The 23,633-nt window shown below is 30.0% G+C and overlaps 1 protein-coding gene and 1 long non-coding RNA gene across 3 annotated transcripts in view; one reads left to right on the forward strand and one right to left on the reverse strand.

The window, feature by feature from the left end:
* The window catches only part of LOC109607133 (microtubule-associated protein futsch), a 155,697-nt gene that overhangs the window by 60,939 nt on the left and 71,125 nt on the right, over window positions 1-23,633 (reverse strand). The window contains exon 1 of one of the 2 annotated variants that reach the window (XM_049964708.1): window positions 1,783-2,049. The exons of the other annotated variant lie outside the window; for it this stretch is intronic. Within the exon in view, the coding sequence (XP_049820665.1) occupies window positions 1,783-1,927 (145 nt within the window). The 5' untranslated portion in view covers window positions 1,928-2,049. Of the gene's footprint in view, window positions 1-1,782; window positions 2,050-23,633 lie in introns of those variants that run through there. 2 annotated transcript variants of the gene reach the window in all.
* Window positions 13,883-14,661, forward strand: LOC126264936 (uncharacterized). Its single transcript, XR_007547515.1, has 3 exons — window positions 13,883-14,010; window positions 14,307-14,366; window positions 14,507-14,661. It is a non-coding gene; the product is annotated as an uncharacterized LOC126264936 (long non-coding RNA).

Raw genomic sequence — 23,633 nt, forward strand, 5'->3', positions numbered from 1 at the left:
TATCTTAGTAAGTGAAATTGTCCGTGCACTCTGCAGCCCCTGACAACAAAATTGGCTTCCAGCTTAAGACATAAGAAGAACAAAATCAATATCCAAAAGACGAGTACATGAAATAGTTCGCGGATGACATGGCACGGAACTTAAAAGCGATTCGGACACAAGAAAACTTTCTGCTGGCCCCCCAGTATTTATGGCTCAGTTAGTAGGGGTTACATTTCCGTATTACATTGAAAGAATGAAATAATTTATCGGTGATAAAACTATTTATGGGTCGTTAATAAATGGAGAAGTAAAATTGACTTTTTCAATCAATATATACGACTATCAAGGATCGACACTAACTGAATTATAAATACATTTTATACATTAAAATACTTTATTGTAACCACTAATTATGATGAAATATAATTTTGAGACATACGTATGTTTGAAATTGTCAATAAAACACAATAAGGTAAATATTACGTACCTGCTATAAAATAAACAAACATTAACACATTTAATTAAATTCAGAACGTTAGTCAGGGGTCAATGATACTCTAAAGTGTAATTGTTAATGCTGTTTTCTATTTATTTTAATTCCACTTGTCTAATTGTGTTTATAATTAAATTTGCTGTATAAAAAACTAGTACATATTTGTGAAATTATGATTGAATAACTGTTTAACATTTTTTACTTTTCAACCAGTATTAAATAATAAAAAATATTTAAAAGAATAATAATTGATTTTATTGTGAATTATTAATTTAGCAGTCATCATGTTTGAACATATTTTGCGAAGATAACAACGTTCCCGTCCGATATAAATATATCGCACACATGACGGCGAAGTTTTGAGTCATTTATTTATTTTCATGTGTGATGCACGCAACTTTCAATTTCTTTGCTATATTTTAAAGTTTATTTTAGTCTAAGATAACACTGAGCATGTGAACATTTTTTATCTTTTGTCGAAAGTAAAAATGGAATTTTGTAACTTTTAGGACTGCGCATGTATAAAGCATTGCATAAAGCACTGCATTTAAGCGCATCTCGGAAGCTTGCGTATCTGTTTATTTTAAAAATTGATAGCTGCATTTAAATGTTTAATTCATTATTTTGTGTTAACGAATTCCTGTTTCTGTTTTTTTAATGTCAACCATCAAAAATGTTATTAATTGCAAAGTTTGGTGATCAATACAGAGATGTTTTAGTCGTGTCCTACTTTTGTAAAATTTATTTTGTCGATATAAAACTGTTTAATATTGACCGATCAATAAATGTCCAAAAATAATGTGTATCAAAGTATTTCATTAATACGTTTATATACTACAAGGCGGTGAATAATCAATATGAAGGTGTATACTTTGATCAATATTAGAATAACTCCGTTGCTAATATGTCCCATATTAATTTGTGTATGCAAATTTATATTAGTTTATAATGTCAGTAATCAGGACAAATTTACATTCGGGTAAACGTTGTGCAAAATTTATTGCGGATATTGTGTAAATTTAAACATTAACAAAAAAGTGATATGAAAATTTATGGATATATTGTTGCAATTTGCGTGAGTCGCATAATAATGTTATGAAATAAACTTAGCCATAATTAATCAAAGAGTTTTGTTTAAAAGTGGAACCAGCCCGAAGATCGATTTTTGGTGACGTTTAGTTCGTCCAAAAGAAATAAGAGATGGTGCTTGAGCCGGCGGTACATATAACTAACGTTAGACGAACGGCCGGCGGGGTGTCCCCCCTCCTGAACACACGGGCTGGACTGATTTAGCGGAGGTTGCTCACCTTTGGCCACTCTCTGGAGGATGATGTCCTTATGGTCAGAGGAGTGCGGTTCACCGATGACGATCAGGAGGTAACACCCAGTGAGGGGGCTGGGGGGAGGCGGTCCCCCCTTGTCCCCCTCGGACACGCCATTCACAGCCTCCATACGTCAACCCTGTTGTCTCACAGCCCCTGAATATGTTGTGAAAATGGTTATTTGCGACGACCCCAAAAGGGTCACACTGGCCTCCGTTACGTAGCGGAGGATAGACGACTCGCGAATGCCGGCCTCGGTGGTGCGCTATGCAGTAGCCGGGCGTCGCGATTCCCCCCACTACTCCCCCGAAATACCTCACCCGCGCCGCACAGCTGACTGGAAGGGTGCAAACGCCGATATGGGCCACGTCTGAGCGACGGCGGCGGATCTCGACGGCGACGCTGCCAACCAAACGACGAAACTAGTACGGTTTGTCCATGGGACTGTCTTCCCTAGACACAGGAAGACTTCCACGTCCAAGTCTTACCTACCACTGTGCTGTGCGCATAAATTTCCAGCACGAATAATCGATGACAGACGTATCCGCGATCAATGATAATGTTACTTCAATTCGGCATGACCAATTCGCTATTCAATTTTATCACCGATGACAGCCGGTAGCTCTCCAAACAATGTCTATTATCAAACACCATTTTATCACACCACGCCTGCATCAATATTTCTGAATATCGATTATGGTTTTTCTAAATTCAAATCCTGTTGATTGGTTCACAAATTAACATCAATAATTTCCATCATTGCAGTAGTTCTGTCGAGTGCACGATTTCCCCTAGGTTTTACCTTTATTCTGCACGCGTACACATAGAATAATCAGTGACAGGCGTGTAGGCGTTCGATGTTAATGTAACGTGCATTCAACGCACCACCTGACCAAACGACAATGAAGCTATATTAGTGATAATGAAATGATGAACTACCTAATGACTTCCCAATAATATATACATGTAACATACCTAATTCATTTAATGTAATATTATATTCCATATTGCTAATTTTATAAAACTTAAAAAAAAAGGATTATAAAAACAACCTGAACAATAAGAATATGCAATCCCTTACAAAGTTTCATAGTGATTTTACTTGGTTGGATATTTACTCTAAAAAAATTATATATGTGTCACTGATCCTCTAACATAATAAAAGGTTAATTATAATTTATAGATACCCTAATATCGATTGGTAGGTGTAGATTAATAAACATTACATATGACTGGAAAGAATTTCATTGCAGCCACGTGACCATTAATACATAAGGAAGTAGGTAGAACCAAAACCCTAGGGTTAAATTATTAGATCAATGGTGAGATTTGTGATGTAAATCTTGTACGTTGTTATCCATGTTCCATAGCAACAAATATTCTAAATTTTTGACGTTAAATTAAAAATGTGTGGGTTATGATAAAAAAAAGAAATTATATGATGGTTGATAACCACTTCACCTGACCAAATGTCAATGAAACAATAATAATGATAATGAAATAATAAACTAATAAAATAATATTAAAAAATAAGTTTTATGTTATTATAAAAATAACCAACTTCTAACCTGAAGTAATGGGCGATCTCTCACAAAATTTAATAGTGAACAGATCTGAGAAAGGTTAGTATTTGCTGCAGAATGGCAGTACCACCCATGGAACAAATTCAGCATTATTCACCACTAGTAAATTGATTACATGTCGCTGTCACACCTACAAGTCCTTTAATAAGAGGTTTGAAATAATTATAATTTATAGACACCCTAACTTAGATGTGTAGATTAAACATTACATATAACTCGGAAAAGAATTTCATTGCAATCACGTGGTCATTAAAACAAAAGGGAGTAGGTAGACCCAAAACCCTAGGGTTAAATTATTGGATCGCATGATGAAATTGGTGATTCAAACCCTTAGTAATTTATGCGTTGTCACTCATATGTTCGCGTTCATAGCAACAATACTCTAACATATATATTATGTGGGTTTGTAAAAATACAGAAAATTGATGTGGGTGACATCCACCTTCCTTAAGGTTTACTGACGGCTCCTAAGGTTTGAAGTCTAGTGGTATTGTATTGAACAAGAAGAAAACAAAAACAATATTTTATTTTTATTTACGCCTAATTAACAACATACAATTCGAATTTTCAGTGCTTTTGTCATGTAAATTTAGTCGGCAAGACAGATTTTTCAAATCACAAAAAAACTTTTATATCAGATATCTTCACTACCATGAACTTCCCGTTAGCGAATCAAATTTATCATGCCAAGATATAGTAAATCCGTGGTTTTTTGTATTTGTTATTCACTATTTATGTATTCAAATTAGGAATTGAGCATTTTAATTCTCCAGCGAACATACATTTTGTCATAATAATTTAAACTGAAAATGCACATTTATTTAATCATGTCAACGACATTTCTTATGTTAGTAAATTATTTCGTGTTATTACTGGTTGACGCCATTTCATAATAAAAAGAGTCATAGTATAACCATTCCACAACTGAATCCACCAAACACACACATGTTCAAGCAGTTTCTGAAACTGAAAAATCGACAATATTCGAGAAGTTCGTTTGTGTCGATATTTGAACATATCTTATTGGCTAGAGGCACGCCTCAGCTTCCCTACCAATATTTACTTATGACACGAATTGGCACTTGCGCACAAAATAATCATTGAAATTTAATAAAAAACTGTTATTGCTTGTTTAATTGTCCATTTTACTACATATTACTCTTCTGTCTTAGCTTAAATATAAACTTATATTCTATTTAAAAAAAATATTTTTTAATATTAACGTTATGCCAATATAATCATTTTCAACTGAGTAGCCATTGATAAGGTTATTATTATTTAAAAATATTCTAATAAACTACAGTGAAACAGTATCATTTATAACCATATGATGCAATTAATATTAGGTGTCAAATTAGACAAAGAAAATTCAAGTGGATAATAACTACTATCCTTAAACTAAATTATTTACAAACCTCACAAAATTCATAATTTGTATGGCATGGCTTATCCTTAAATAAAACGTTTCCTCAACACTCATTTGTGTCTGGAATTTTCACTTTAGTATGTCCAGTTTGTATTTATTCATGTAGTCAGAACAGGAAATAAATGTATCAGTCTAATTCACCATTATGGTCAAGTAACCCAACGTAGACGTTCACGATCAATGTCTGTTTTTGCAGGGCTTCCTGAATATTACCTTACTCCTGACAGTGAATAGTGGTGAAGCCCCCAACGTACGGCTACGTTATAACTTACAAATGATAAACAAGAAATTAACGAGTAAAATCCAGGTAAATGTGTACAATATACTATTTCAATTCCAAGTAGCGAAACGGACAAATTAACAAAATGAAATATGATAAAAGTTTCCGCTTGCTTAATTTTTCAAGAAACTTTCGTCGTAAAAGTTTATGAACTATTTTAATTTTATTTATCAAGTTTTAATCAAGATGAAACGAACAAAGAACTTTATTAAACAGTAAGTGAAGAAGACTTTCAGATTAACGCAACAATAAATCTAAATTAATTTTGCAAAACCCCAACAAAACAAAATCTGGAGTTGTAGAAAAGTAGTGAATCCCGAAAGGAGTGTATTCGATATTATCTTGACGTTCCCGAATATCTTCACCATAAATCTTGTATCAGCAAACTACTCGTATGAAATAAAATGTTCAAAATAAAATTAATTTAGTAATATTAAAATTAAATTTATCGAGAAATCTGTTAGCCTCACCTGAATACGTTGTATAATAACATTTACTAGAGCGAAAAATATTTTCTGTATATCTATTAACATGATTATTAGATGGTAATTATTATTTTAATTAGTTTTAATTGGATTCGTGCAACATTCTAAGCAAATAGACGATACATTTCGCGAGTCTGAGAGTCTGTAACTTACTCCGCCACGAATTGGTACACATCCCCAAGGAAAATATTTGCACTGCTTATTCCGCTAATTATGTACCAATTAAATTGCGTCTGTTGGTTTTATTATTTTAATTCGTAATTGTAAGGTCATATGCACGATTTTATTATAAAAGTTAGTATCTATTAGACACGAAAAGAAATAAAATTATTTTACACCAATATTTTCATATTTAAAATTATTTAAACTGATAGATGATAAAGAGATTACATATTGCGAATACCAAAATTTGTTAGATATAAAACGATAACAATATTCAAATCCTTCACTCATGTTTATCAGAAATGAAATACAAAATCCTGCAACCTCCCTCGAGCACTATTTGGCTGATGGGTTGATGTTCAAAACTAATCCTGTTTCGTTGAATGTATTAAATGCATGTAGCAATTTCAATTTAACATATTAAATTAACTTATAATCTGCACTATAATAAGCACTTTGTTACATCAATAAGTTTAATTGGGTGGTCAGCAATGTCCACTACGTTTAGATTAGACCAAGGTAAATGGAGGGTAAAAGTGTTTTTGGAAATAATGGCTGGTTCTTATACCCACTTTCATTTTATTTTATGATATTACGTAATATATTTTGTTCCAGTTTATTATCATGTACGAATATAGAAAGAATCATGGATGTGTTCTTTAGTAATACAATTAATGTTTACTAATAAACATTTTTTATATTTGAGTTGTGAAAAATTAAAATGAATGTTAAATACGTTTATTTCTCGTAAATGATCTTACCTTTAACGCTTTTGTGGTACATGATGCAAGTATTGCCATTCATATGCAAATTTCAACTGCATGAATTTCAATTCTGTGTGCAACATTGTAAAATCCTAGATTAACACTTGAACAAAGGGAGTGGAGTTTAGGAATGGGTTAATATTCATTAAAAATAATCTGAGGAACGGCTCTCTACTTGTACATTGTTCCTAGTTGTGACCCCAATTCAAGTCGGTGGAAGACGTTCATGTTATTGATGTAATAAAAGTTTTATGTTGCTTCCATAAACGATTTTTTGTTTAAAGTAAATTAATTACGTTTTATATGCAAGGAACAAATACACTTTAAAGGATTGGGTGGTATAAATTTCAAACATTCGTTTACTAATTTAATGGAGGAGTTTGTAAGAATTAAATTCTGACACTAAACTGAATCTCCAATGGGGATAATTTGACTTAGTCATCCAACAGGTAGCAACAATATTTCATTCCTCAAGAACCACACGCAAAGTTCCTCTAAATATGAATTTTACAGATTTGTTCAACCCTTTGATTTTGTATGATCTTTCTCATGTTCGAAAACCCACAAATAGAGATGGTACAGAAAGAACATAATATATAAGTCAAATACCAACTGTAATAAATCACATGACTACATTAAAAATTCTTCGGTGTTCGAAACTTCCACTTTTCAGCACGGAAGTTTTCGTAGAAAAACGGAAGCTGAATCGATTTTACACATATAAGATTTACGTATCTGTTTATTTATTTATGCAAATAATTAATAAATATGACTGCGTCAAACTACGTGCAAATCCATCGAACAAACAAATTAATTACCGAAAATCAATGTTCCAAACCTCAAATAAAACAGTGACAGTTGTACACCGCTAACGTAACGGGGTACATCTGATAATCCTGTTTGCTAACAGCGTTCGCGCCATGTTACTCATGTACCCTATGGCCTTAATCTAACCCATAAACAACCTGAGATTGGACACGAATTTTATTAACAGAATATTCACCTACATCCACCGCCGGGTGGCTGCGGTAACGAATTCGGCCCCGCACATATGAATAATTAAGTCGTTAATTGATGGGATATTTTTGTACTCGAAATTCCAGCGAACGAAGGTACTTTAAGCATATATTATACCTTTTAATTAAACTTTTATTTTGACCACATCAATTATTCTAATCTGATTCGTGTTTTCAAAGATTTCAACCAAATGTGCAATGTTTATTCTACATTTTCCTTTAACACACATATTGTTATTAGTAAATTTTTTATTTTAGCGTAATCGATACATTTCTTTTTCTTATAATGTTATAAAACATTACATCATATTTCCTTTAAAAATTGTATTAAATGAAATAGACACCATTTTGTATTTGGTTAATATACGTGTGTTCATTACAATTGTCAATGAAGTGATACCACTTGATGAATGCACATTTTCACTTCCTTTATCGATACATTCTCATGGTACAAGAATATCTGAAAACAAAAATTGACTCCAATCTTATTTATATAAATCCATTATGGTTTTATTCTTTTTGGAGGATCATTTTTGTGTACATCAAAGGGGGAGACAAATCCATAAATCAAGTTCAGCTGTGCCATTAAGGTAACACGATTGTTAATGACTCGATCAAGTAGTTTTATTACTTTATTAGCCCGAGGTGGATGAAAAAGTATGCGGGAAGGATCCTGCCCTTAGCTGCCACGGAATCCATCAGTATTGAGCCGGCGGCAACTGACATGCGCAACGCAAACCGTCCAAGGAAATCCGGTTGGCTCCGGTCGTGGATGTTACCCAACAATTTTATTGGCCCAGCTGATCGAGATATCTTCCCCGAATAATGGAAGTGGTTTTACATCTGTTTGTTTTGTTCGAAAATAGGAAATAATTATGATGAATGTTTGAATAATGCTCAACAATTTTCTGTTGACAATCAGCCCGGTGAATAAAACGTTGAGGGAAACTTCAAACAATGCGATCGTTCTAATTGTGTTTTATGTTCGGCAGGTTTTTAATACGGCTCGTGTCAGTAAAATGGTTTTCATACCTCATTACACAAAGGTGTGTTAACAAAACAAACACTCCAAATTAAATATCTTAATATTGCGAATCAATAATACAATTTTTTAGACATAAAAATGACCTTTCGAAATTACCAGGGTAGAATAACATTTAACAAAAGATGACTTACAGATTTTTGAGTGGCACGTCATAAATCATTCCGAAAAAAATTCTGATTTTGCTCCCATTTATGTACACTCTTTTTCAAACTGAAAACTCTTATAACAAATGTGTTTTATTCATTATAATTGGATACAAAAATATTTTTACTATGGTTATAAACTAAAATATGCATACAAAATAAAAAAATTAATTGCGAAAGCATGCGAGCACTCAGTCAACAAATCCTGAGGGGGAATCGTTTATGAGGTACTAAATCCATGTTTTTTCTAACTTTTTTGCTCATTTTTACGAACTTGTTAGTAAAATGTATTACATCAACATAACATGTAAAAATTTTTCCATTTCTTTACTAACAATTATTCTTTAAGTTATCTAAAAAGGACGAACTATGCATCTAAATATTTCTACTCAATAATACAATATGTTATATTAAAATGAATCTGGTTTAGCTCTCATTTAAGGGCAATTATTTTATTATATGGGTTTAAAAAAGTAATTTGATAAAACCTAATCTTAAAATGAATTTATTATATTCATTTAAATTGGATACATTTATTTCGGTTGTAAACTAAAATATATATCCAAATAAAACAAAATAATTGCGGAAACCTTTGAATCAACAAATCCTCTGGGACTTCGTTTATATGATATTTTAGTTACAAATTTTTTCTTACTTTTTTGATCATGTTAGTGAATTTTACGTTATTTTTATTAAATGGTATGAAATAAAAACTTTTTGTAAAGGTTTTTCCATTTCTTTACTAATAATTATTCTCTGACCTATCTATGTTAAATATCGACTATATTACAATTTAACATATAAAAATGATTCGAAATTATTAGTGTGTGAAGACATCCGACAAAAAAGTTACTTGAAGTTTTTTGAATAGTACGTCATAAATCATTTCGAATTAATAAAATTTAACATATAAAAATAATTTCGAATTATCAGTGTAACAGTGATAACATTCCCAAAAATCAGATTTGATTCTCATTTAATTAATTTTTATATTAATTTAAAACCGTATTTGTTTAAAAAAATATTTTACAATGAATATTCATTGAAACTGAATAAAAACTGTATTTTTCACTTCGGTTATAATTTCAAATATTTATACAAAATAAAAAAATATGCAGATAAAATTCTGAGAATATCTTACACTCAACAAATCCTGTGGAGAACCGTTTATGAGGTCTTAAAATTATAACAATTTTGTATCTTTTTTGTAATTATAACTAATTTTAAATGTTAGTGAAATATGGTATATGTGTATTACAATATGATGAAATAAAATACTTTACCTAAAATTTTTCAATCTCTTTACTAAATTTAATTCCCTGACATATACAAAAGGGATGACCTATAGTAAATTTGCCATTTGAGGGCAACAATTTTTTGTATATTAATAATTAATAAATTAATATTTTTTTAATACTATAAGTCATAATATATTCATTAAAATTGGATTCAAATTGAATTTTTTACTTTGGTGATAAACTGATATATTAATACAAAATACAAAAAGTTAGTTGCGAGAACATGTGAACACTCAATCAACCAATCCTATGAGGAATCGTTTATAAAGTTCTTAAGTTCCATCTTTTTTAGTCATTTTAAGAATTTTATATATTATTGTACTATATTACACACACAACATTTTTTTCTAAAATATAGTGATGTAGATACTTTTTGAGCTTTCTCCGTTTCTTTAGCATCATGTATTCCTTGACCTATGTAAGATGGACAAACTATATAAAAAGAACAATAAAGTTTAATAAAGACTATGAAAGGGTTTTTAGGAACCTTCTTAGTAGGAATACCCAACTAATGCAAAAGTTACACTCTTTTTGCACTTTTTACTTGACCCTGCTTAGCCTTGCTAATTTAAGTGGAATTTTTATTTCGACAAAAATTACACAGTGATGTTTACAAACTTTGATTTATCACCACCAAAAATACATCATAAACTCTACGAAATATTCCATGGAGACCCGAAATATTAAATGTAATTTGTGGCATGTTCCAACCAGTACCTTCAAAGTAATTGAGACGTCCCTTAAAGTAAAAGGAGGTTTTACGAACATTCCGCTTTTGAGACCGAATTTATTTTCCAAGAACTTGTGTCATCCGAAGAGGATCATATGTCGAGTCATCTCGCGTTTAAGGCACCCAATTAAGATTCTGTGATCGTACAAGACATGCTCGATAGAACAAACATTTTAACACCACCCACCACTAATTTTCCTGCCAGCAATATCGTTTTCCGTCACGCAAACGCTGATATTATATTATTAATTTATGATTTGCACTAGTTAATTTGATATATCAGGAACAAACCATACTATGTCTTATTAATTGTCAGGCGTGTATCTGAAATATCGATTTTCCACTGAAATATGGCACAGTATGATATTTTGCAAATCTAAATAAATATCTTTGTATTACATCATGAAAACATAGATGTAAAGATTTGCCTCAACTTGAATAATAAAAGCAAATCACAAGGCACCACATACAGAGCTGCAGAATGTGAAGTTTTATAAATAGGATTTATAAAGTACAGGACTGAATGCGAGTTTATTTCGTCTCCGAATATATTATTTCTATATATATTATTTTAGTTTAGTTTTACGATGTTAAGTATTCAATTAGTTTAGTTTGCTTTTAAGATTAAGAGTAAGTAAACTGGTACTTTAAAATTACAATAGAAAAGTATCGAATTTTATATTCAGTTTGGATATAAAATTAGGTTTTAAAAATAAAATTCAGAATAATTGAGCAGATGTGCATTCGCAAGAAAAGAACTGTAATAGTTAAGACCATAGCATCTACATTATTTTTAGCATAACTGCAGACGTTCACTCGGAAGCGTCGAATAGAATATCGCGACATAACGTATTTCATTCTTACTACATTCAAAGACGTTTACTTAAATTACACGAGTTTTTATCGTTAAATGCCCGTGGTGCGAAAAAGCGCAGACAAAGGATGACATCCTTTTGTATGGCGTTTAGACGGCAATTTTCCATTATGAATAAAAAAGGAAACAATAATGGAACAGGGATAACTGCCGTTGTTGAAATGTATACCAGAGTTGTGTATTGTTTTTCATAAGCTGTATTATGCGATTTTATGCCATGGGGACAATAAGAGGATTACATGTCACCGAAAATGGGTTAACACTACACACACTTGTATGGAGAATGGCCATTCACTAAATTTATAAATGAGCACAGCATCCTGTTAAAATTTGGTCAAATGCACAACATTCATAGTCAGCCCCAAATTTTAATATATGCATTAGGAAAAAAGAGGCAAAATCTTAATTAATAGATGTTCTGTCTCAATGGAACTATTAACTTCTATTAGAAACTGAATTATCAAGATCAGAATATTAATAATATATATAAATTTGTTATTAGAATATTTAAGATTCACTATATATAGTGTCAAATCAATTCGGATTCGTATGCAATAACGGAAGATACAATTTTTCAATTGAGTTCGAATGGGTGTTTTACTGAGAACCTGGTCCATTGCAAAGAGATCCAAAATGGAGAAAATGTCTACCGCCTGTGAAAGAGTTATCACTATAGATAGGCAACTCAGATAACGCGAGTCAAAGTCGGTTCGATACCTCCTTACCGGTCTGTCGCCCGTGGAGAATTGGGGAAGATGGTGTGCCAGTACCGCGCGCAAACACGTTCCTCGGGTTCTTCACGCAAACCTACGAGACGCGCATCCGATCTTCTGACACGTCGCGACGATCGGCCACTTCGGCCTCTGTCAATTGGAAGGAGAGGCGGCGCTTGACCGCCGGAAGACATCTGTCAGCCGTCTATCATTCGTGGCGTGCCGACGTCACAAACTCGCATTCGTTATGAGGCGCACAGGAACCGGCAAGAGTTCGGGAGTAGTGGCACCCTGCGCACCGAAGGGTTACTAGCTCGACCACATCGTCGGCTCTTGCTTTTTGGCGGGTTATGGGCGGTAAGGAATCGGGAACGGCTTACTATCAGGAAACCATAGCTAAGCATGACGTTCTTTGTTACTTTTCTCGTTATTATTGCATTCGTAAATAATAAATAAATAAATATTGATGGAGATTAACAAAGATTTGTTAACATGTGTGTATATAAATTGTTGAAAAATATAAACAATGACCAATTAATTATAAGACGCATTAGTAGTAGTAGTAGTGCCCAGTGTTACTTAATCCAAAAACATTCATTACATTTTACAAAAATAAAATTAATCAATTCTTACAACTAATTGGAAACTACAATTGTATACATGAAATCATCTACATATTTACTATTTCCACCCCTTTAAAACGATGTTATTTATATAAGTTTCCGACAACTTCCCTCCCTCGTCTCACCCCACAAAACGCCCAAGTCAAGCAGACGCCGGAAAGTGGTTTCGACTTGCTTCTATCCGAAAATCCTGAAGTCGAGACCTAAGCTCAATCAAAACTGCCCTTCGGCTCATCTCCTCTCCCAATTTATCCACATATGAGCGTGTCGCACATATGACGTAACATTTATGGTTACACATGGTTGCTGAATTGCGAGCAGTCGCACCAGGGCGCCAGAACCCCCGAGGAGATCGTGGCGCAGCAACGGCAACGTTTTGTTCTGGCCGTATCGATTGATTCAAAATACACCTATCACTTGTCCAATAGTTATAATTTATACATATCTTATTTCTGATAATGTGAACTGTTTGATGTTGTTGGAAAAGTGATCACATTAATCAATTGCAATTGTATTTCCTAATAACGATTGGAAAGTTTATATACTTTTAACTACAGGGCCGACTTCAGTTTAGCTTCATTTAATTGAAAATTGAACTTAAATTATATATATGGTTCAAAATTTAATAATGTCTTCTTTGGAAATGTAAAAAATGTATTTTAAGGATATATTTTTATTGGATTTGTTAGATTGAATCCTCCAGGGGCTTAACTTAAAAAAGTTGAATAAACTGCTTTTACATAAATTAAGTGGAGATTTGACAAAATTAGTCATTTGACTTTTACCAATTTACTCTTTGCACGTTATGCAAATGAGCATTTTATTAATAGGATTGTCAACGACTTGGACAATAAGCTGGTAAATTTGAACAGTACTTTAAAATATCTTAACTCAAGAAATATGATGATGTCAGTATGGTGAACAAACAATTCATGCAACAGTATTGCTCTCAAATTCGTGAGTGACACTCATAGTCGAGCTTCTTCTTGATATGAATCGAAACTACATCACATTAAAGACTTAAACGAAGCATTAAGATGTTAAATCAGAAATCCAACCAAATTTTTGTCCGTGAGTGTATTATTTATTTTTACAATTCTTTAATTCTATGTGAAGTGAAGACAAAACTGATGTCCAATATTAAAAACTTGGAATTATTTTCTCATAATAAACTTTTTCACATTGGCAGAAATACTGACGATTTTTTGATGATCAAATTTAATTAAAAAACGGATATTTTAAATTTATTAAATACAACATTGAACATAATATTTCTAATATGTAAAATACAAAACATTTTTCTCAAATTAAAATTAGACGCTCTTTATTTAAACCGCTCAATCCCTATAAATAAAATATATTTTTAGATTTCTACTAAATACAACTCTGTATCATGGTAGCCTGTTCCCCTACACCGGCGTCAAATTGTGAGTCATTCCATCAATTCCCCACCATTTAATTCGTATGCAGTATTTAATAATCGAATTTTGGTGGGAAAAAGTATTTTTATTAGTTATTTTATTATATTGTTTACTCGTTTCCTCAAAAGCGGAATCCTGTTTTCTAGCTTTTTCCAGAAAATTTTTATATAAGGTACCAGGATCACATGACGGAAGTGGAAGTAGCGACTTTAGTTTTGGAATTCACTGATACACTCCACTGGAAATTTGCGTTAAAATAGACAACATTTTGTCATTTACAACTGAAAATTTCGTCCTGCAACACGTCGAAACGAACTAGGAAAAAATCGTGCTTTTTAAACGAAAGAAATACATAAATATGTAGTTGTATGGATACACATTTACATTTATCATTTGTTAAGCAATCGTAATAACAATAATAAATCAGTTTGTATTAAATTTTATTGCCTGACATGAATAATTCATTCTCTCGACAGCCTTACAAAAAGCTATTTAATTCATACAAATGGATTTAATTAAAGCATTTTTATTGTATACAATCATAAAGCTTATTACTGTTTTCAGTTTTAGCCCTATCCTGCAACTCATATTCTCCTGTTACAAAGTATTCTTCATTTGCATAACCGAACCAGACAATTTTTTTAATCAAACTTGTTTTAATGTGGATTGTTCAATAACAAACATTATTTATTATACATATAGATGATCATATATTATTTCATACATGTTATATATGTTTTATGATGGTCAAAATAACAATTATTGGATTGATTATATTTGTTTGATGCAAAAAAAGTCATATGCCATATTTATACATAGAGAGAGAATAAATAATGAACAACATACCAACCATAAAGTTTGTTTGTTATATGTTGTTGTATATACAGATTAAAAAAATCTTCTAAAATCATCGTAATCACTGGAATTATTGCGTATACTTCTGACAGGACTCCAGAAGGTAAAGAAGTTTAAGAACATTCCATTCGTTGTCGTCCTCACTACCTTCAGTGTCTACTTAAAAAACCTGTAAAATGTATCCGAAGTACTCCGAATTTAAATATTTGAAATTCATTTAAACGTTAGATATAAATAGAATATGTTAAAAATATTGCATTTACCACATTGCTCACAGTCTCATGTTTATATTTATTCATTCATCCATCCTTAATCCAATATAATTTAAATGATATTTACTAAGTGAAAAGAAAATATAAAATTATTTATTGTTAATATTATTTGAAAAATATTATTTAAATTTTTATTGTCTAGTCTAAATATTTAACAAATAATATTCAAAATACTTGAAATATTTTATTTCCAATCAAATATAATTGTATTTTTGAAATAAATAAATTTGGACTCTTAATGATGCCCATTTACGTAGGCAAGATACACAAGTGTAAAATTAATTAGAATACTTTACAATTTTAATAATTTTAAAAAAGATGGTCGTATATTATCAAAACACAAACAATAATAAAAATTATCTTAGGTTAAATAAGTTAATTATGTTATTAAAACCTGACATGACTAAATAACATGGTCTATTAAAATCTACTGATTTAAATAAAGGGTTTGATATTGGGGTAATTGTAGAGAAGGAAGGAATAACAATGCAGATAACAAAATATTAACTTGTAACTTTAATAGCACAATTGTCTGAAAATTAACAATAAATATATGTATTTCTCTTGTGTATTAATAGTTTAGTCATTTTATTTAAGTGTTAATAATATGGATTACACAGACAAAATGTAGAGTCATTCAATTTTTTATTGTCCAATAAGAAAATATACTACCATAATAATTCGATGATTTATTTTATTTAATGCGCCATAACATTCATTCACAGAGGACAGCCATTGCGGTCTACCACGAGTGCCGGTTCTACGTGGCATCTGCTGCACTTGATACTTCTTTAGATCTGCTACGCATGTATATGCTGCGTGAAAATCTCCAAGATTGGTTCACCGTACGACACCGTACCTTTAATCCGTTTTTATTATTTTACAATAATTCTACTAACCACAAGTCAACTTCAATTTGGATCCCAAGGATGCCGTACATATGTAGCAATAATTTGTGAGTGATGTCACGGTCCCACGATCGTTTAATTTAAATTGCCGGCCAGAAGTTTTGAATTGAAAATTGGTCACCAAAGCATGTCAGTTACACAGTGTTGACGCTTGCACACCCTTATTGCGCTGATGAGGAACACCGATGCGCTAACTCGGCGACTTTTGCAGCATTTCTTGCTCGGCTCGCAGAAAGCCGAGGAGCACGTCGACTCCGCGACGGACCGCGATCCGCACATCTTGACCCGAGCGGTCCGGTGCGCTCGGCGCTCTCCCGTCGCCTCCTGTTGCGTTCCCCACGTTCTCCTGCACCGTTATGCGTTCCTGTTGCCACGAAGTCCGCTAAGGCGGTCCTGGGGGTTGGCTGAGATGTCGGGGCGTAGCCCTACCATCTCTGCACACTCCCTACGGCTGCCCAACGAATCGTGTGGGCGCGTACGGAGTTGCGATGGGTTGAATCTGGGTTAATTGGAATTTGGTGATGTGTCACTTTGCCCGGGGGATAATCCGGGGTGCACGGATATGATCCGCAATCAACGTTGTATGTTTTGACTAAGTCGTGTGGATTGAGGGAGGCTCATTTTGATTGTGTGGTTATCGTGCAGACGTAGTTGCCGAATGTATGTGAAATATTTAAATTATAAATGATGTTTACCTGTTTAATTGTCATGATTAAAAAAGTGTTATCAATTTGTGTATCCAAATATTGATTGAATATTAGATTAAATTGAAAGTAAATTGAAAATTATCAGTAATATCAAAAATCAAAAACTTGAAATTGAAACTCATTAAGTTATATTTTACCGTCCTACAAAATTTAAAAAATATGAAGCTTTTATATTTAAGTGTACTGGTGAAATAACATTTATTTAAAAACTTAAATTTTAACTATATTACAAATTTAAATAAAATAGAATTTTATAATATTCCAATAAATATAAAAACATAATTAAATTTTACTTTATTATTAAATTTAGTGTTTGTAATAAATTTGAAAACAATAATTTATTATTTTATTTTTAATGTTAATTTTTGCAATAAATTGAAAGCAATACCTTTGTAGAAAATGAACAGTACTTTTAAATGATTGGTCACAAGCCTGAACTTCCTATTTTAAATTTAGGTGCCATACGAAGAGGGTTCAGTGTATATCTATAGTTGTTATAAACCCGAACAACTATAGATATGGAAACAATGATCACCAAAGCCACAATCTTTACAGGGTTCAGTGTAGTTTGGATTAGGTTGGATGCAAATATAAATAAAATTATAATTATTGTTTTAAAATTTATTATAAATATAATTTGATTGATTGAGATTTACTTCGTTATTAATATATATTTTTTTGAAATAAATTTTAAATTAATTTATTTTAAATATTAAATTTTTCAATAAATACAAAGCAATAATATTTTTGAATAGAGAATGAACAGGCAGGAAAGAGCTTCAGTTTAGTTTAGGTTAAATATAAATAAACTTGATTTTATTGTTTTACAATTTATTTTAAAAATACATTATTTTGATTATGATTTTATTTCATTTTTAATACCCATTTTTGTACTAAATTTCAAAATAATAACTTTTAATGTTAATTTAATAAAATAATGATTTAACTTAGTTTTTAGTATTAGAAAGTTATTATTGAGAATCAAAATTACAAAATTTTAATAGGAAATTAAATTTGAAATTAAAATAAACGTAAAAATTATATACATACATACATATTACATATACATATATTTAAATCCTTTTAAATGATATGTCAAAAGAATACCCTAACCTTAATTTCGCATTTAAGAATAAAAGATTCCGTGAAGGTTAAATTAGGTTAGGTGCAAATATAAATAAAATTATAATAAAATTATAAAATTTATAACACACATGAACAAAAAAGTCAAAAATAATAATTAGTTTATTTTATATTTAATATTAATTTTTCCAAAGAATTTTAATGGATAACATTTTTGAATAGGGAATGAACAAACCTTTTATTATATATATCTGGAGGGGGTCTAAATTGGATTAGATGTAAATATAACCAAAGTCATAAATTATAATAATCATAATTAATTTATTAAGACAGAGAATTATTTTGGCTATGTTTTTATTATATTTTTATTCTTAATTTTTGTAATAATTGGAAACAATAACACAACGAATAAAGAATATGTTGAGTAACAAACTTAAATGTTTGTGCATGTTGGGTTAATAAAATTATAAAAATCGTTTTAAAAATTGTTACAGAAGTGAATGATAATTATTATTATTTTATTTTAATTTTAATATCAGTCTTTTCAATAAATTTCAAAATAATAATTATAAATTTATTTTATTTTTATTCTTAATTTTTGAATTAATTGAAAATAATAACAGTATTGATATGATGAGTCACAAACCCCAACATTCAATTTCAACATATGGGGGTCACTCGAAAGGCGTTAGGTTAGAAATAGAAATATAATCATCATTATTGTTTTAAACTTTATTACAGAAATGAATTATTTTATTTTGCCATAAATTTGAGAAAGAATAATTTTGAAAAATTAAAGTAAATTTGAAAGCAATAACATTATTGTATAGTGAATAGTTATAGGTTAAATGCAAATTTAATAAAACAATAATTATTATTATAAAATCTGTTATAAAAATTCATGATTTCTATAGTGACTTTATTTTATTTTTAACATAAATTTTTCAAGGGGTCAATGATTTTTTTTCTTTGCAGAATGTCATTTCATAATCTAAATTTGACGTGTTCGTGAATCGAATTGGTTTAGAAAAGGTCACTTAAAGAATAAGATGAAAAATTTATGTTTTCCAAGATGATAATTAGGAACCAGAGAAGAATCAATTTTAAATTTTTGTTGGTCAATTAAAGGTGAATCTCACATATATGATCTATTTCGAGAATATTTCTCACATTTTTTATTGAAATCTATTTTTCCATGTAATTTTTAAAATAAGATGATGGTAACAGATTTAACATCGATTTCTAGTTGTGTACAACCAAAATCAGTGAACTATTTTTCGAAATTTTCAAAGTTTACTGGCGAATTTTTGTAGATAATAATTAGGATTAAGAAATCATTTAAACTAATTCTGATAAAATTTAATAAATGTTCTTATTACAATTGTGAAAGACAGATAGCTAAAATAATAGAAATAAATTATAAAATAAATATAAAATCAATTACTTATGATTTACAATAAATTGAAATTATTAAGGTTAAATAGAAGCAAATACTTTATTTCTCATTAACATTTGGTACTATTTTAAAAAATTTTCATTTTAAATCAGAACTTAATAGTTATAATTAAAAAATTAATACATAATACATAAACAAAGATGATTAAAATTTATAACACATAAATTTACATTGTCTAAAATCTAGACTAAATAAATTCGGAATAAGTACGACTTTCTCAATAGCAATAACAACTTCAAGTAAATACATCTACATAAAAACGCGGAACCAATCGAAATGACGTAATATTATATAATAATGAAAGTATTCACGAACAAATAAAAATCTTGATCAGCTAAGCTGGATCAGAGACAAACGTGAATCGTTCCGAACGTGAAATTTGTACCGCAACCGTTAAATCGGATCGGTAAAAGTATTTTCCGTTCGTGATTTATTAGGATAGCATAGCAATGGACTGGATTTATTAAATAAAATATTCATTTTTGGTATAATTAGCTTTATCAGTGGCGTCGGAAGTTGTGACGCAACATCACCTGGAATGGTCAACGGTTTCCGCCCCTTTTGCGACCAGAGCAAATCTCGTACAGGCGCCGAAAATTGTCCGACCGTGAGTCACCGACTCATAAAGTTTTTGATTATCGCACGCCCCCCAATATCGGTTTCAAAATTTCACGCTTGTTTAACGTTCAATTTATTATCCTGAAATTAGGTGAAATTGTAACAAGATAGATAAAACATGGGGAAGTTTCACAACCTGTCTTGCAAAGTAACTGAACTATTGTGCGTTTCAAAATGTTGTGATTTTAAATTTGTTTTTATTTTGTTGTCGTTTAATTATTATATATTAAGAAATTTTAATTTTACGGTCATGGTAATTGTTAACGGATTGGTGGTTTCTAATGTAAAACATACTGTTTTAGCCTTGCGCAGCCAGTAAATTGAGTAATTACTTTATTAATAGGATTCAAACAAAGTAGACTGACATAAAAATTAATAAATATGCGGCGGTTTTTCCAACCTAAACACAGAAACAATTATACGGTGGTTTAATGATTAAAGAGATTTTAGTAATTTCTTTCTGTGCCAACTCATAAATATCACACAGAATATTCACGCAAATGGTAGATCTCTAATTGTGTATCGCAATACCAATTACAGTGCAATTTACAAGGAATTTCTAATGCCAAGTAAAAATAAAACATCTTTCTATAATTAGTAAAAATACATAAGAAAACATGTTTAATAACAGTCCAATTAGTGAAATTGTAAAAATTATTTCGTGCAATCTGTTTTAAATTTTTGCCTTGCTATAAATGAACGTGTAAAATCGACCTATTAAATAAAAACTAAATAGTGGAAAAGTTAACAGGTACCTTTAGAAATCTAAAAGTAAACGTTAACGTTTAAATACCAATTCGCATGTCTACACTTAAGAGGGAAATTGTAGCAAAAAATACATTGGGTTATTTATTAGAGCATTAAAAAAGTAATCAGAAACATAAATAAATAAGAATCAGGCCATTTAAATGCCACGAATCGAAAACAATTATCATGTGACAATATTTCTATTTTAATCATATGGATTTAAGTAATTTTACACCGATTTTCCAATAAAACTAGTTACCTTATTGATATTTTCACACAAGATGACTTTTCTTCTAGACTGTTTATTCAATTGTCTAACTTTCACATTATTCAAACACTTAATTGAAAGTTTAAGCTTGCACGATTATTTTCATTTCGATTATCACGTTCTATGCTGATTGTACGGATGATTTCCAATAAATGAATGCATATTTCCTTCATGTTCGTTACTTTCATTGTTTAACATGCATACGGTTTTAAAAGAACTACCTACGATTTTAATATTTTATTCTATTGATCACACACTTGTTTATGTTTATTTGTTATAATAAATTATTGTTTTTGTAAATTATTTACAAATATAATTATATATTATTTAAAAGAAATTCATTTGTATATTATATTTAAATTTTTAAAGAAATTGTAGCAATATATCTTGTTACATTTTAAATTACTACGACAAGAAAGGAGGTTTTCAGATTTATTTATTCAAAAACTAATTGAAGCCTTATCAGTAATTACTACAAATTTACATTCTCTAATATTACTAATAAAATAAACGAAATTTTTATGTTTAACTTGATTTTTATTTTATTTATTTCAAATTTATGTTTCTTAATTTTAAATATGAATCATGACTTACCAAGAAAGAAGTCCAACTTAACAAAGTTTCGATTTGCCAGATAAACGACAAACAAAGAATGAATGTATGAGGTTGTTAAATAATGGAGGTTGGCCATCCATATTTCAGAAAATATTAATTTAAGAGGTGTACAAAAAATACATATTTAATAAAAATGGCTCTGGAAAAATAATTTTAAGGTTCTAATAGTGGAACTTAGTACTACTGACTTAAAAATTCAATTTTTTGTTAATTTTACAATTAAAGGAGCATTTATAACAATTATATATATTAAATGAATTTGTTATATTATTTATTATAAAATGTGTGTATTATCTCTTAAAATAATATAGTGGTAACATGTTAAATATTGAAAAAATAAAACTGTATAAATTCAATTTAGCTGAACACAATTTGATAAACTTCCAATTAAAAGAATATTTTTCTATGATCTATCTTCTATATTTTATACTTTTTAGATAATCCTTTAGAGTGACCATTAATTAATTGATTAACAAATTTTGTTCTTTTAGTCTTTGAAGTTCCTTAAAACATACATACGTTTATAAAAGAAAATTCAAATTTAATATTCTATTCTATTAATAATATGAATTACAAATAAATATATTTATGTTTATTTATTATAATAAAATATAGCTCTTGTATATGATTTAAAAATATTACATATATTTATATTATAAGATATCAGATTTTTTTTTTGTTTAATTTTAATTTTAATTTAATTGGAAAAATTTATTAGTCAAAAACAATTTTTAGCTTTATCAGTAATTACTAAAAAAATTATTTTCTCTATAATATTAACAAAATAAACGAAAATTTTGATTTTGATTTCAAATTTTGGTTTCTTAGGTTGACTTAACTTTAAATTACTCCTAAGAATACAGACGGATTAGATAACATGAACTACGACTTGTCAAGAAAGAAGTTTGACTGACCAAGATTACCAAGTACCTGGTGGTTAAATAGTTTTTATTTATCGGATTGATGTATAAAAAATACATATTTTGACAAAAATTGCTTTGATAAAAAAATTGGCAGTTATAGTTATAGAGACTGTAGATAGAAGTAAAAACTTTAATAGAACCTTTAGTATTAAAATATGAAATTTCATAATGTTTGAATTAAAAATATCAACATCAATCTGGTCACGTCTATTGACACTCCGAGCAACAATTATATGGATGTTTATGTGGTTTTTTATTATTCAAAAATATTACGGGCTGTACAAGATCATGACAAAATATAAATATCATTCAATTGAAATAACAATTTCCGGCTTACCTGGAGGCTTTTAATGAAACCACTGCATTAGTAAAAAATTATCTGATTTCAAAATGCTCTCAAATCTACAGCTTCCAAAGTATAGAGTTATCATCATTCATTCTCTAAAACTCAACCCCTACTTCCGAGATTTTATAGTTAAGGTCTTGTATTCGGGTACCTCCGGCGGACACATAGTTTGTTGGTCTAGTACCCGAGGTTACCAGCTAAATCAACTCTTTACTTTTGTCTGAATTTAGTAACTAACTAAATTCACACAAAAGAAGGACGAGCATGTCGGTGACGCGAATCCATAAGAGAATATTGATAATATTTTTTCAATTTTTCTTTTTAATTTATTAATTAAAGGTGCATTTAAGACCATTATTTATCTTGAGTGAATTTGCCAGTACATTAAACGTTGAAAAGATAAAATTATAAATTCAATTTGGTTCAATACAAGTGTCATAAAAAAGAATTTTCTTTGATCTATTTTCTATATCTA

Source organism: Aethina tumida, chromosome 3 (assembly GCF_024364675.1).
Source record: "Aethina tumida isolate Nest 87 chromosome 3, icAetTumi1.1, whole genome shotgun sequence".
Classification (NCBI taxonomy): Eukaryota; Metazoa; Arthropoda; class Insecta; order Coleoptera; family Nitidulidae; genus Aethina; species Aethina tumida.